The following is a 14441-nucleotide window of genomic DNA, read 5'->3' as shown; positions in this document are numbered from 1 at the left end:
TAAGGCAAAAGTGATAACTAAGTGGCTCTGGGAACAAAACATCGATATTTTGGGTCCATGGCCAGGAAACTCCCCAGACCTTAATCCCAATTTGTGGTCAATCCTCAAGATGCGGKTGGACAAACAAAWACCCACAAATTCTGACAAACTCCAAGCATTGATTATGCAAGAATGGGCTGCCATCAGTCAGGATGTGGCCCAGAAGTGAATTGACAGCATGCCAGGGCGGATTGCAGAGGTCTTGAAAAAGAAGGGTCAACACTTCAAATATTGACTCTGCATCAACTTCATGTAATTGTCAATAAAAGCATTTGACACTTAAGCTTGTAATTATACTTCAGTATTCCATAGTAACATCTGACAAAAATATCTAAAGACACTGAAGCAGCAAACTTTGTGGAAATTAATATTTGTGTCATTCTCAAAACTTTTGTTCGTGACTGTATATACACACGTTTTTCAACCATTTTCAGTTTTCTTTTTGTCGTCTGGTGGTCAAAGTAAGTGTGAAAAATCTCTGTCTCTCTCACAAGTTTGRAGAGCACTTTAGGTACAGTAAAGAAAAGTAGAAATATTTCAGTACATTACTGGTTTCCTTCATCTTCTGCAACTAAGTTAGGAAGGACGCCTGCATCTTTGTAGTGACTGGGTGTATTGATAGACCATCCAAAGTGTAAGTAATAACTTCACCATGCTCAAAAGGATATTCAATGTCTGTTTTTTTGCCATCTACCAATAGGTGCCCCTCTTTGTGGGGCATTGGAAGACCTCCCTGGTCTTTGTGGTTGAATCTGTGTTTTGGTATTCACTGCTCGACTGAGGGACCTTACATATAATTCAATGTTTGGGGTACAGAGATGAAGTTCCTTCATCAAAAAAATCACATTAAACACTATTATTGCACACAGAGTTAGTCCATGCTACTTATTATGTGACCTGTTAAGCAAATTTTTACTCCTGAAATGATTTAGGCTTGCCATAACAAAAGGTATTAAATACTTACTGACTCAAGACATTTCAGCTTTTCATTTTTAATATTTTTTAGTTTTTTTTTTTATCTCAAAAAACATCATTCCACTTTGACATTATGTGGTATTGTGTGTAGGTCAGTGACACAATCTACATGTAATCAATTTYAAATTCAGGCCCTAACAACAAAATGTGGAAAAAGTGAAGGGGAGTGAATACTGTACAAATCAATCTATTTTTATAACACTGCACAAACTCACAGAGAACTGATTAGAAAGACTACCCTACAATCTCTCACTCACCATCTATACTTGTCCTTTCTGGATTGTTCCCGCTGAGTCCATCTGCATTACTTTCCCATCTTACTTCCTTCCTTTCTTCTTCTTCTTCCCCCACCCCCTCTTCCTTTCTTTCTTCCTCATCCCCTTGACTTCTTCCTCTCTTATCCCTTGCTCCTTCTCTCTACCTTTCTGATCTGCATCAATTTTACATAAAATGCTTTAAAAGCACCAAATAAACAGTTTGAATCCACCACAGAATGTGTGTGTTTACAAATCAGACAGCTACTGGGCGTTCGTACTGTGTGGATGTATAGATATATATATATATATATATATAGAAGTTCTCTCTGCTACCGCACGGCAAGCGGTACCTGAGCGCCAAGTCTAGGTCCAAGAGGCTTCTAAACAGCTTCTACCCCCAAGCCATAAGACTCTTGAACATCTAATCAAATGGCCTGCATGAAAGCCAGATGACAGTGTGATCTCGTTCTCCGTGACCGACATGAGAAAAACATCTTGATTGTGCAACAGTTTCCCATGGTTATTTAACACATTCTTCAAGCTCTGTCAAATTGGTTGTTGATCATTGCTAGACATCCATTATCAGGTCTTGCCATAGATTTATAGTGTATTCGAAAAGTATTCAGAACCCTTCCCTTTTTCCACATTTTGATACATAAAAGCCTTATTCTAAAATGGATTAAAAATAAAAACAGTCTACACACAATACCCCATGATGACAAAGCAAAAACAGGTTTTTAGAAATGTTTGCAAATATATATATATATATATATATACAGTATATATAGCAAACTATAGTTTTGGCAAGTCGATTAGGATATCTACTTTGTGCATGACACAAGTAATTTTTCCAACAATTGTTTACAGACAGAATATTCCACTTAAAATTCACTGTATCACAATTCCAGTGGGTCAGAAGTTTACATACACTAAATTGACTATGCCTTTAAACAGCTTGGAAAATTCCAGAAAATGGTGTCGTGACTTTAGAAGCTTCTGATAGGCTAATTGACATCATTTAAGTCAATTGGAGGTGTACCTGTGGATGTATTTCAAGGCCTACCTTCAAACTCAGTGCCTCTTTGCTTGACATCATGGGAAAATATGCCAAGACCTCAGAAAAAAATTGTGGACCTCCACAAGTTTGGTTCATCCTTGGGAGCAATTTCCAAACACCTGAAGGCACCACGTTCATCTGTAAAAACAATAGTACGCAAGTATAAACACCATGGGACCATGCAACCGTCATACTGCTCAGGAAGGAGACACATTCTGTCTCCTAGAGATGAACGTACTTTGGTGCAAAAAGTGTAAATCAATCCCAGGACAACAGCAAAGGACCTTGTGAAGATGCTGGAGGAAACAGGTACAGCAGTATCTATATCCACAGTGTAATGCGCCTATATATCAACATAACCTGAAAGGCCACTCAGCAAGGAAGAAGACACTGCTCCAAAACCGCCATAAAAAAGCCAGATTAGGGCCTACAGCGGCACCTAGATCTTCTGTCAGACTTGACAGTGAAATTCAGAAAGACATAAAATAGTGTAGAAATAATAATAATATATCTAGACCTTCTACGCCATCAAAGGGAACATAAAACTCAACACACTAATTAGGATCTGGCTAAAAAATACTTCAAATCAGTAATAGATCCCATTGTCCTCTATGATTGTCAGTTCTGGGGTCCACTCACCAACCAAGAATTCACAAAATGGGACAAACACCCAATTGAGGGACTATACTTTAGCAAAATTCTGCATGGACTTTGTGTACAATGCAAAACTCCAAACAATGCATGCAGAGCAGAGTTAGGACTATACCAGCTAGTTATAAAAATTCAGAAAAGAGCTGTTAAATTCTGCAAACAACTAAAAGGAAGCGATGCCCACACAACTCCCTCACATACAAAGACATGAACCTAGACAAGAGTCCACTCAGCATGCTGGTTATGGGGCTCTGTTCACAAACACAAACATTTATTTTTAAATGAATATGTAAAAAAACAGAATTCTACTTTGACATTATAGGGTATTGTGTGTCTAGGCCAGTGACAGAAAATATAAATTGAATCAACTCAAAATTCAGTCTGTAACACAAAATGTGGAAAGAGTAAACAGGTGTGAATACTTTCTGAAGGCATTGTTTAAATCAAATTACCAAACATATTGCTAATGGTAAACCTGGTCTGATCAGAGCCAAGTTCTGATCACGCTCTCCGTAGCAGATGTGGGCAAGACCTTTAAACAGTTCAACATTCACAAGGCCGCGAGGCCAGACGGATTACCAGGACGTGTACTCAGAGCATGCGCGGACCAACTGGCAAGTGTCTTCACTGACATTTTCAACCTCTCCCTGACCGAGTCTGTAATTAAAACATGTTTCAAGCAGATCACCAGTAGCACTCACGTCGGTAGGCATTAATTTAAAGGCTGGCCATGGCTCACATCAACACCATCATCCCGGATACCCTAGTCGCACTCCAACTCGCATACTGCCTCCACACTGCCCTTTCCCACCTGGACAAAAGGAACACCTATATGAGAATGCTGTTCATTGACTACAGCTCAACATTCAACACCATAGAGCCCACAAAGCTCATCACTAAGCTAAGGACAGTGGGACTAAACAGCTCCCTCTGCAACTGGATCCTGGACTTCCTGACGGGCCGCCGCCAGGTGGTACGGGTAGGTAACAACACGTCTGCCACTCTGATCCTCAACACTGGGGTCCCTCAGGGCTGCGAGTTTAGTCCCCTCCTGTACTCCCTGTTAACCCACGACTGCGTGGCCAAACACAACTCCAACACCATCATTAAGTTTGCTGATTACACAACGGTGGCAGGCCTGATTACCGACAACGATGAGACCTGGCCAGGACAACAACCTCTCCCTCAACACGAGCAAGACAAAGGAGCTGATCGTAAACTACAGGAAAAGGAGGGCCAAACACGCCCTCATTCACATCGACAGGGCTGTACTGGAGCGGATCGAGAGTTTCAAGTTCCTTTGTGTCCACATCACCAACAAGCTATCATGGTCCAAACACACCAAAACAGTCGTGAAGAGGGCACGACAACATCTTTCCCCCTCAGGAGACTGAAAAGATTTGGCATGTGTCCCCAGATCCTCAAAAAGTTCTACATTTGTACCAGAGAGCATCCTGACCAGCAACTGCTCGGCATATGACCAAAAGACGCTACAGAGAGTAGTGTGCATGGCTCAGTACATCACTGTGGCCAAGCTTCCTTCCATCCAACCTTTAAACTAGGCAGTGTCAGAGGAAGGTCCCAAAAACTGTCAAAGACTCCAGTCACCCAAGTCATAGACTGTTCTCTCTGCTACTGCACGACAAGCAGTACCGGAGCACCAAGTCTAGGACCAAAACACTCCTTAACAGCTTCTACCCCAAGCCATAAGACTGCTGAACAATTAATCAAATGGCCACCTGGACTATTTGCATTGACACCACCACCCCCTTTTGTTTTTATACTGCTGCTACTCGCTGTTTATTATCTATGCATAGTCACTTTACCCCTGCCTACATGTACAAATTACATCGACTAACCTGTACCCCTAAACAATGACTCGGTACCCCCTGTATATAGCCTCGTTGTCATTTTATTGTGTTACTTTTGTTTACATTTTTTATTTCGTTTATTTAGTAAATATTTTCTTAACTCTATTTTCTTAAAACTACATTGTTGGTTAAGGGCTTGTAAGTAAGCATTTCACGGTAAGGTTGTATGTATGCATGTTGTATACGGCGCACGTGACAAATCAAAAATGGATTTGAACAATCAAAATATAAACTCAGCAAAAAAAGCAATGTGACTTTTTCAGGACCCTGTCTTTCAAAGATAATTCGTAAAAATCCAAATAACTTCACAACCTTCATTGTAAAGGGGTTAAACACTGTTTCCCATGCTTGTTCAATAAACCATAAACAATTAATGAACATGCACCTGTGGAACGGTCGTTAAGACACTAACAGCTTAGACGGTAGGCAATCAAGGTCAGTTATGAAAACTTAGGACACTAAAGAGGCCTTTCTACTGACTCTGAAAAACACCAAAAGAAAGATTCCCAGGGTCCCTGCTCATCTGCGTGAACGTGACTTAGGCCTGCTGCAAGGAGGCATGAGGACTGCAGATGAGGCCAGGGCAATAAATTGCAATGTCCGTACTGTGAGACGCCTAAGACAGCGCTACAGGTTGACAGGAGAGACACCTGATCGTCCTCGCAGTGGCAGACCACGTGTAACAACACCTGCACAGGATCGGTACATCCAGGTACAGGATGGCAACAACAACTGCCCGAGTTAAACCAGGAACGCACAATCCCTCCATCAGTGCTCAGACTGTCCGCAATAGGCTGAGAGAGGCTGGAATGAGGGCTTGTAGGCCTGTTGTAAGGCAGGTCCTCACCAGACATCACCGGCAGCAACGTCGCCTATGGACAAAAACCCACCGTCGCACCAGACAGGACTGGCAAAATGTGCTCTTCACTGACGAGTCGTGGTTTTGTCTCACCAGGGGTGATGGTCAGATTCGCGTTTATCGTCGAAGGAATGAGTGTTACACCGAGGCCTGTACTCTAGAGCGGGATCGATTTGGAGGTGGAGGGTCCGTCATGGTCTGGTGCGGTGTGTCACAGTATCATCGGACTGAGCTTGTTGTCATTGCAGGCAATCTCATCACTGTGCGTTACAGGGAAGACATCCTCCTCTCTCATGTGGTACCCTTCCTGCATGCTCATCCTGACATGACCCTCCAGCATGACAATGCCACCAGCCATACTGCTCAATCGTGTGCGTGATTTCCTGCAAGACAGGAATGTCAGTGTTCTGCCATGGCCAGAACACTCAATCCCATTGAGCACGTCTGGGACCTGTTGGATCGGAGGGTGAGGGCTAGGGCCATTCCCCCCAGAAATGTCCGGGAACTTGCAGGTGCCTTGGTGGAAGAGTGGGGTAACATCTCACAACAAGAACTGGCAAATCTGGTGCAGTCCATGAGGAGGAGATGCACTTTGTTCAGGGACACATTATTACATATGTGTTAGTCACATGTCTGTGGAACTTGTTCAGTTTATGTCTCAGTTGTTGAATCTTGTTATGTTCATACAAATATTTACACATTTTAAGTTTGCTGAAAATAAAAACGCAGTTGGCAGTGAGAGGACGTTTCTTTTTTTGCTGAGTTTGTATTGTCCTGCTAATAACAGGGTTAATAACATATCTGTGAGAATATCCAACTTGCTTTTATAATCATTCTAAATTAATAATAATAATTGCTTTGTTTAAAAAATATTTAAAAATTGCGAGAAAAAGGCCATTCTTGAACATGGGGTGAGACATTGATACTAGTTTGTAAATAAAGCCAGTTTGTTATTTAGAATTATTTCTTTCTGTTTTTAGAGGGAGAGAAACCAAAAAACTGGGAGACCAGCACAGGTATTGAACCAGCATCTGCAACAACACAGCTTGCACTGCTATGCAGTGTCTTAGACCGTTGCGCCACTCAGGCCCTGTACAACGTGACTGGTCGGCAGTGGCCTACAGTACTACATTAAGAACAAAATAACCTTAGTGTTTTAGTAAGTAATACTGAAATCGTGCACAATTATCAGTTTCTATTTAGGTTTATGTCGCCCATTCATTCTCAGTTAGCGGCTCCCGAGGGACGCAGTGGTCTAAGACACTGCATCTCAGTGCAAGAGGTGCATCACATCCGGCCGTGATTGTGAGTCCCATTGGCCCAGCGTCGTCTGGATTTGGCCAGGGAAGGCCGTCATTGTAAATAAGAATTTGTTCTTAACTGACTTGCCTAGTTAAACAAAGGTTAAAAAATTAAATAAAAATGTAGAGACACAGTAGGACCCAAAAGCATAATCAGTGCTCTAACTCCCCCTTGTGGTGGTCTGGAGCAATGAAGTAGTGACGCAGGGTACCGTACTTAACCACAAATTACCTCTAAATCCCGGAGCATAATCGCACAACTTTTAGTGGCACAACCACTGTAGGTAACTAAAATAACCTCATTCAATCTAGCTAATTTCCAATTCATACGAAATTGGTTGACTACAGAGGTAGCAAAAGTGTACTTCAATGCAATGATACTCCCCCACGTAACAGCAATCTTGACCAGTTTGGCCCAAGATTGCTGTACAACATTAAAACCCATTCAGTCGGTCTACAAACAGGCTCTCAAAGTACTTGATAGAAAGCCCATTAGCCATTATCACTGTTACATCCTCAGAAAGCATGAGCTCCTGAGTTGGGAAAATCTTGTGCAAAACACTGACGCATGTCTTGTATTCAAGATCCTAAATGGCCTGGCTCCTCCTCCACTTAGTACTTTTGTTAAACAGAAAACCCAAACCCATGGCAGCAGATCCACAAGGTCTGCCATGAGAGGTGACTGTATAGTTCCTTGAGGGAAAAGCACCTTTAGTCAATATGCTTTCTCTGTGAGAGCTTCCCATGTCTGGAACACACTGCCATCTCTCTCACACTCACACACAGCCATCTTCTCACACTCACACACACAAAGCCATCTCACACACACACAAAAAAACATAAAGACATGGCCAAAGGCCATGTGTATTGCTGCTTCCATGTTATCTGTAGCTTGTGAGGTGTGTAAACACTGTGTTGATTTTATGTATTGTATTTTATGTATTTGTTTTGTTGCTATTTATATTATTGCTCTGTCTGCGTGCTACGTGTTGCACTGCATGTGCTCACTGCACATTGTATGTCTGTATTGTTATTGTCATTGTTTTTAAATCACCTGCCCAGGGACTGCGGTTGAAAATTAGCTGGCTGGCTAAAACCGTCACTTTTACTGAAACGTTGATTAATGTAAAAATACAAATAAACTAAAACTCATGTATAGCCAGTTAGAATTGTAATGGCTTAGCAGATAGTATTTTCTTATTATCAGTATTTACCTGGCTAAAAGAGAAGGAATATAATATTTATTGTTTATAATAAACTCATTCAACTATTTTAGTTGAAGTTGTGTGGAGAAAGGGCTGGGGTGGGCGAAATATACTTCTTCCATTGGCAAAGAAACTCAAAAGGGGTGATGATATTAATTCACAAATACTTTGATCTGAATATGCAAATTGTTCAAACAGATCCGCAAGGTAGATGGATTCTTTTAAATATGTTATTGGACCATAAACAAATTTGGCTCATTAATCTATACGTTCCAAATAATGATGACCCAAGCTTCTTTGAAAATACAAATAATAATTTATCAAGCAATACAAGACTATTGTCATGGTGGGAGATTTAAATACCTCAATGGAATGTAAAATAAATCACACTACAAACTATCATCCTTATGCACTTCAGGAAATCACAAATATCATGGATATAATGGAACTAGTGGATATATGGAGGCTTAAATATCTTAACCTAGTGACATATACATGGCAGAGGCTCAACCAAGCTAGTCGTCTTGACTACTTTCTTATGTCATTTTCGCTGGCTCCAAAAGTTTAAAAAGTATTGATAGGGAAAAGAATGCGGTCAGACCATCAAATAATTGGCATATACATTACTCTTACAGAATTTCCACATGGGCATGGGTATTGGAAATTGAATCGAAGCCTATTGGATGAAAACTTGTTTTTAACCAGGACAGAATCATTTAGAAATTACTTTTTCCGATAGGTACAGCAGATGCCATTATTGTATGGGACACTTTTAAAATGTGCCTTTAGAGGCCATGCAATTCAATACTCATCTTAAAAGAAAAGCAATTTAAGTCCAAATAATTAATATTAAGAAAGGGAAAAAAAGAGGGACTAACAGTACAGATAGATAGCAACAAAAACAGTGTCATAGAGGCACAAAATACGTTAGAGGAAAAACAAAGAAATGGAGGAAATTATTCAAGAAAGATTTAGTGTAATATATTATAAAAATAATGCGAACTGGATGGAATATGGGGGGAAAAATGCACCACTTTTTTTCTTCAACATAGAAATGCTACCAAAAAGGATTTACAGAAACAAATGACGGAAACTGAGGAAGCAAAGCATATGTTTCCGTTTCAGTCTCCTCCATCTCGACCAACCGAAGTTAATTGTAAGGATTTTTTCCCTATTACTAATGTAAAATTAACAGCTGTACAGAAAGACTCATGCGAAGGCCAAAATACAGGGAAGGGACTTCTTGATGAAACTAAAGCCTTTAAGTAAGGGAAACCTCCAGGGTTGGATGGTATATCAGTTTGATGTACTCACGAGGACCGTTATTAGCATGTTTTAACCACTCCTTTAAAAATGGTAGATTATCAGATACTCAACAATAAAGTCTGATTTCATTATTACTGAAACAGGACCCAAGTGTTAAATATAAAGATCCAGTCCATTAAAAAAATTGGAGGCCCCTTACACTTCAGTGTCGTGATGCAAAAAAATGTGCAATGTGCAAACGCATAGAATTAAAAAAAGGTATTGGCAGATATTATTCATCCTAATCAGACAGGTTTTTTACATGGACGATACATTGGAAACATTATAAGACAAGTACTGGAAACTCTAGAACACAATGAAAAAATAAGGGTGAGGGTTCCCGCTCCAGAGACATTACGTAAGTGGGCCGAGTCAGAAGTGGAGCGGGGTCCACGTCCCTCACCAGAACCACCACCGCGGAGTTATGCCCACCCAGACCCTCCCATATAGGCTTAGGTGTGCGGCCGGGAGTCCGCACCTTTGGGGGGGGGGTACTGTCACGCCCTGACCTTAGTATTCTTTGTTTTCTTTATTATTTTTGGTTAGGTCAGGGTGTGACAAGGGTGATATATGTTTTTTGTCCTGTCTAGGGTTTTTGTATGTTTATGGGGTTGTGACTAGTCTAGGTGTTTTGTATGTCTATGGTTGCCTAGATTGGTTCTCAATTAGAGGCAGCTGTTTATCGTAGACTCTGATTGGGAACCATATTTAGGCAGCCATATTCCTTGAGTATTTCGTGGGTGATTGTCTATGGTTAGTTGCCTGTGTCAGCACTATTATTATATAGCTTCACGTTCGTTTTGTTGTTTTTGTATAGTTCGTTCAGTGTTCTTTCTTCATTAAAGAAGATGTACTCAAATCACGCTGCGCTTTGGTCTCATCACTATAACGAATGTGACACTGGATTACAAACAAAAAAAGTTTACCAATAAAATGGTCTGACGGTGAAGTGACATACTCGGTATTCATATCCTGAAAGAAAGAAATTCTCACTATAATACATTTTAATAGAAAGTTGACAAAAATAGATAAGATCTTGCTACCACGGAAATTAAAATACCTGTCTATTTGATGAAAAAAGCAGATTTCTTTAGTCATATCCCAGTTGACCTATTTGCTTATGGCCTTGCCTACACCTAGTGATTTAAAAAAAATTATGAGCAAAAAATATTCATTTTTTGGGGGGAAAGGCAAGCCAGACAAAATTAAAACGGGCCTATTTATATAATGAGGGCCGAATTATAAAATATTAAAGCATAAGACCTCTCACTAAGGGCGTCAGTCATACAAAAAGTATACTTCAATCCAAACTGGTTCTCTAGCAGATTAGTAGGAATATCTCACCCCATGTTCAAGAATGGCCTTTTTCCCCTTTATTCACACTACAACCTCTCACTTTTGGTTATTTGAAAATGAAATGAACTCCAAAATATCGCTATTTTTCAAACAAGATATAGAAAGTTGGTTGCAATTTCAGTTTAATCCACCAGAAAAGAGAACAAATATTACAACAAATATTATGGCTAATCTAAAATGTACTAATTGATTAAAATATATATATATATATTGGGATATTTTTTTTTTTTAAAGGTATAATCTTTGTAAATGATATCATGAATAGGACTGGTGGCGTTATGTCACACATGCGCCTACCAAAAATATATGGAAACGTCTGGTCTACTCAAAATTACAACCAACTAATTTCAGCATTACCACCCAAATGGAAGAGGCAAGTGGAAGGGGGAGAAAGTAAGGAACTTGTCTGTCGGCCCTGCATTAAAAACCAAAATTGGCTAAATTGTGATAAATAAAGAAATATACCAGTTTCATTTAAGGACCAAAAAATAATAATCAGCTTGGCTACTACATGATTCCATGTGTTATTTCATAGTTTTGATGTCTTCACTATGATTTTACAACGTAGAAAATAGTCGAAATAAAGAAAAACCCTGAAATGACTAGGTGTGTCCAAACTTTTGACTGGTATATGGAGGACACAACCATCCCAGCTCTGCAAATGTTGCTGTCAATAGACAACAACAAAAAAAACACCCTGAGTGCATCAGACATGAAACATCAATACAAATGTAAAAACAGCAACAACAAAAAATAGATAAACAAGTTCTGACTTCTTACGAGGTCGTCCTTTCATTATAGGATAGAGACTTGTTGCTGCACCAATCAAAGCAGTGGGGCGTGGTCAAAACCATTCATCTTGGAGCTATGGAAAGCAGGGTTCCAAAATACAATCATACCCACGCAATTTTACCATTTATAAAATATTTGTTATGCAGACTAGCTAAAAAACAAGTCAAACTTCAAATTATTCAACGGATTATGATAGTTTGGTGCTTAAGTTTAAAACGTAAATTTTCACCCCCTATTTTAATTTGCTCCATGGCTCAGACGGTGAAGTGTAGGCTACGGCAAAAAAAGTTGTTTGGCTCAGTCACGACTTGAGAAGAGGAAGAACTTTGCAGGTGTTTCTGACTGGGTAACATTGCAATAAAACCCAGCCCTGAAAAGAAACGTAGACTGAAAAGTATTAGCATGTCATATCATAAGGGAAAACGCATGACATTGGCACTGAAAATATCTGAAGTTATCACTTCAGGTTTCCCACTTCAACCCCAAATATATCATACTGATTAAAACGATTGACTTAAAATCGTTGTGCAACTTCATGGGGGAAGCTATGGGAATCGTCTTTCTACTGAAAAAAAGGGAATTGAGCTGTAAAACATTTTTTTAAAGTCTCTCTGCCCCATGGCAAAACTAGTAGAATTGCATCACATTTGTTATAAAATTGCACAATTTTCTCTCTGACCCATGACAAAATGTGTAGAATTGCAGGAAACTCCTTCGTCAAGAGAGGGGCCACTAAAACGTTCTGCCAGAAGATTGGGGGGGCCCCCAACCAAATCTCACTTAGGGCCCCCAAAAGGCTGAGTGAGAATGTGACATGATATCCTTAGTTGATATTGACTGCTAAACTGAATGACTTTCATCTCAAAATGCAGTTTTAAAAAATGCAGTTGATTTCTGTATCTTATGTTTTTAAAAAGCATCATCGTTTAATGGCTGTAATGACAGGCTACCTTTGTGCATAGATTGTGTGCGCATGTTTACGTGTATTCACGAGCATGTGCTGGGGGGGTGGGGGTCGCAAACTTTTAACCACTCCTTTTTAGGGGTCACGGGTCAAAAGGTTTGAGAGCCACTGAGCTAGCAAACGGACCGCTGATTTGCTGTACAGCTATATACTTGGGTGCAGCGCAAACGTCAAATTATAGGGAGAGAGGATTGCCATTAATAAATATGCAGCTCCAAAAATGGTTTGGTGATCAAGAATATTCACTATCTACTTTGCAAGCTCACCAGCAATAATGGGGCACCAAGCAACAATTACTAGCATAGGCCTACTGGTCTTTTGGCATGTAAAAAATGCTTGATATTAATAATTTACTTAATAAGTTTACATTTGGAATGAATTATTACATAATCAAAATGTATTTGTAGATTAAATAATAAAAAGGGCTGTCTGGTAGCATTGAAGTCAGTGCATGTATAGATTTGTGACTTGACTTGCTTTTAGAATGCACAACTTGGGACTTGACCAGTTCGACTTGGGACTCAACTTGAGACTCAGACCTTGTGACTTGCTTGTTAGTAGAATAACCGTGATTTGGTCCCACCTCTGGTAGTAGTAGTGCATGTCAACATCAGAGGTGACCCCATAACAAAATGTGCACCTACGCCCTTCTGGGTATAACACTGGGGTAAATCCTGTATGGAAATGCGCCAATAGTCTATGCTTATGGACACTATTTATTTTCCATTTGAGTGACATAGTTTGCGATAGGCCTACCCATTGACGACACATATATAGGCTATTTCTGATGAGTAGACATACATAAAATAGGCTACAACCAGACAGATGGCTCCTTATCTGACGCTGTGTGGCGGCGGCTCACACACACTCATTCAATGTTCATGCTTTAACGCCTTTGGCCCCGTCTGGCATACCTCACCTTGTTTGACACATTTGAAGCGGATCGGATCTTTGCAGTGTTTGATGACAGCCAGAACATCCCGGGTGGTGAGCCCGGCCACCGGCGTGTCGTTGACCTCCAGCAGCAACTCATCCTGGGCCAGCTTGCCGCTCTGGACGGTCTCTTTTCCTTGTTTCACCTCCCCGAAGTAGGGGAACTGCCCAATCTCCGCGCCCCCCTTCAGCTCGAAGCCAAATTCTCCCTCTATGCTCCTGGTGACGACCGCTTCGTGGACTTTGTTGGTCCAGTGATTTTTCTTCGTCAGGCTCTTGGACATCGTTGAGCGAGTATCACCAAACCGGGGCGCCCATCCGATAGCCTATCGTCTCATCCCGGCCTTTGTGTCATACAGATCGGCTCCCACCAGCTCAGAGCGCCGACGGTAGCTCCATCACCGATACACGCCGGGTGTAGTATCCGTCTAGCACGCAGCGCGTTCAGGTAGGGGGTCTGCAGTACAGCTCGGTGGAGAATCAGGCCGTCACACACACACACACAGGCAAGACACAGAAGATAGGCTACTAGCGGGTGAACCGGATGTGAAGTCTGGAGAAGGGGAGATTAATGGTTCGGAGAGGAGAGGAGGTATGGATGGATGGGAGAAAAAAATAGAGTCGCAAATGAATGTTCTTTAGTCTGCACCGCCAGATTGCTCATAGCGCATAGACCAGTTGAGATTGAGCAGGCGCAGATTTAAAGCAACAAGCATCAAATCGTTTCTTTCGTCGTCGTCCTCTTCCACCACAAACCTTTTCCATGTATTATTATGCTATTGCAGTAAAAAAGAGCATCTGATGTCGGCTGTCTGACTTGTCTCCGATAGCTGCAATACACACCACGAGTGTCTAATGGTCTGTGCTCAGTCAGTT

At 40.8% G+C, this 14441-nt stretch overlaps 1 protein-coding gene across 6 annotated transcripts in view; it reads right to left on the bottom strand.

Moving 5' to 3' along the window:
* Window positions 1-14240, bottom strand: part of LOC111952472 (membrane-associated guanylate kinase, WW and PDZ domain-containing protein 2) — a 289912-nt gene extending 275672 nt beyond the window's left edge. For 2 of the 6 annotated variants that reach the window (XM_023971164.2, XM_023971166.2), the window contains exon 1: window positions 13552-14240. In XM_023971164.2, coding sequence (XP_023826932.1) covers window positions 13552-13849 — 298 coding nt within the window. In that variant the 5' untranslated portion in view covers window positions 13850-14240. The remainder of the gene's footprint in view (window positions 1-13551) is intronic. The other 4 variants (XM_023971160.3, XM_023971163.2, XM_023971168.2 and 1 more) reach the window with 3 other exon arrangements.
* Between the last annotated feature and the right edge of the window lie 201 nt (window positions 14241-14441).

Source organism: Salvelinus sp. IW2-2015, linkage group LG26 (assembly GCF_002910315.2).
Source record: "Salvelinus sp. IW2-2015 linkage group LG26, ASM291031v2, whole genome shotgun sequence".
In the NCBI taxonomy this organism is placed as follows: Eukaryota; Metazoa; Chordata; class Actinopteri; order Salmoniformes; family Salmonidae; genus Salvelinus; species Salvelinus sp. IW2-2015.
The sequence above is the reverse complement of the archived record's forward strand: the minus strand, read 5'-3'. Positions and strand labels throughout refer to the sequence as shown.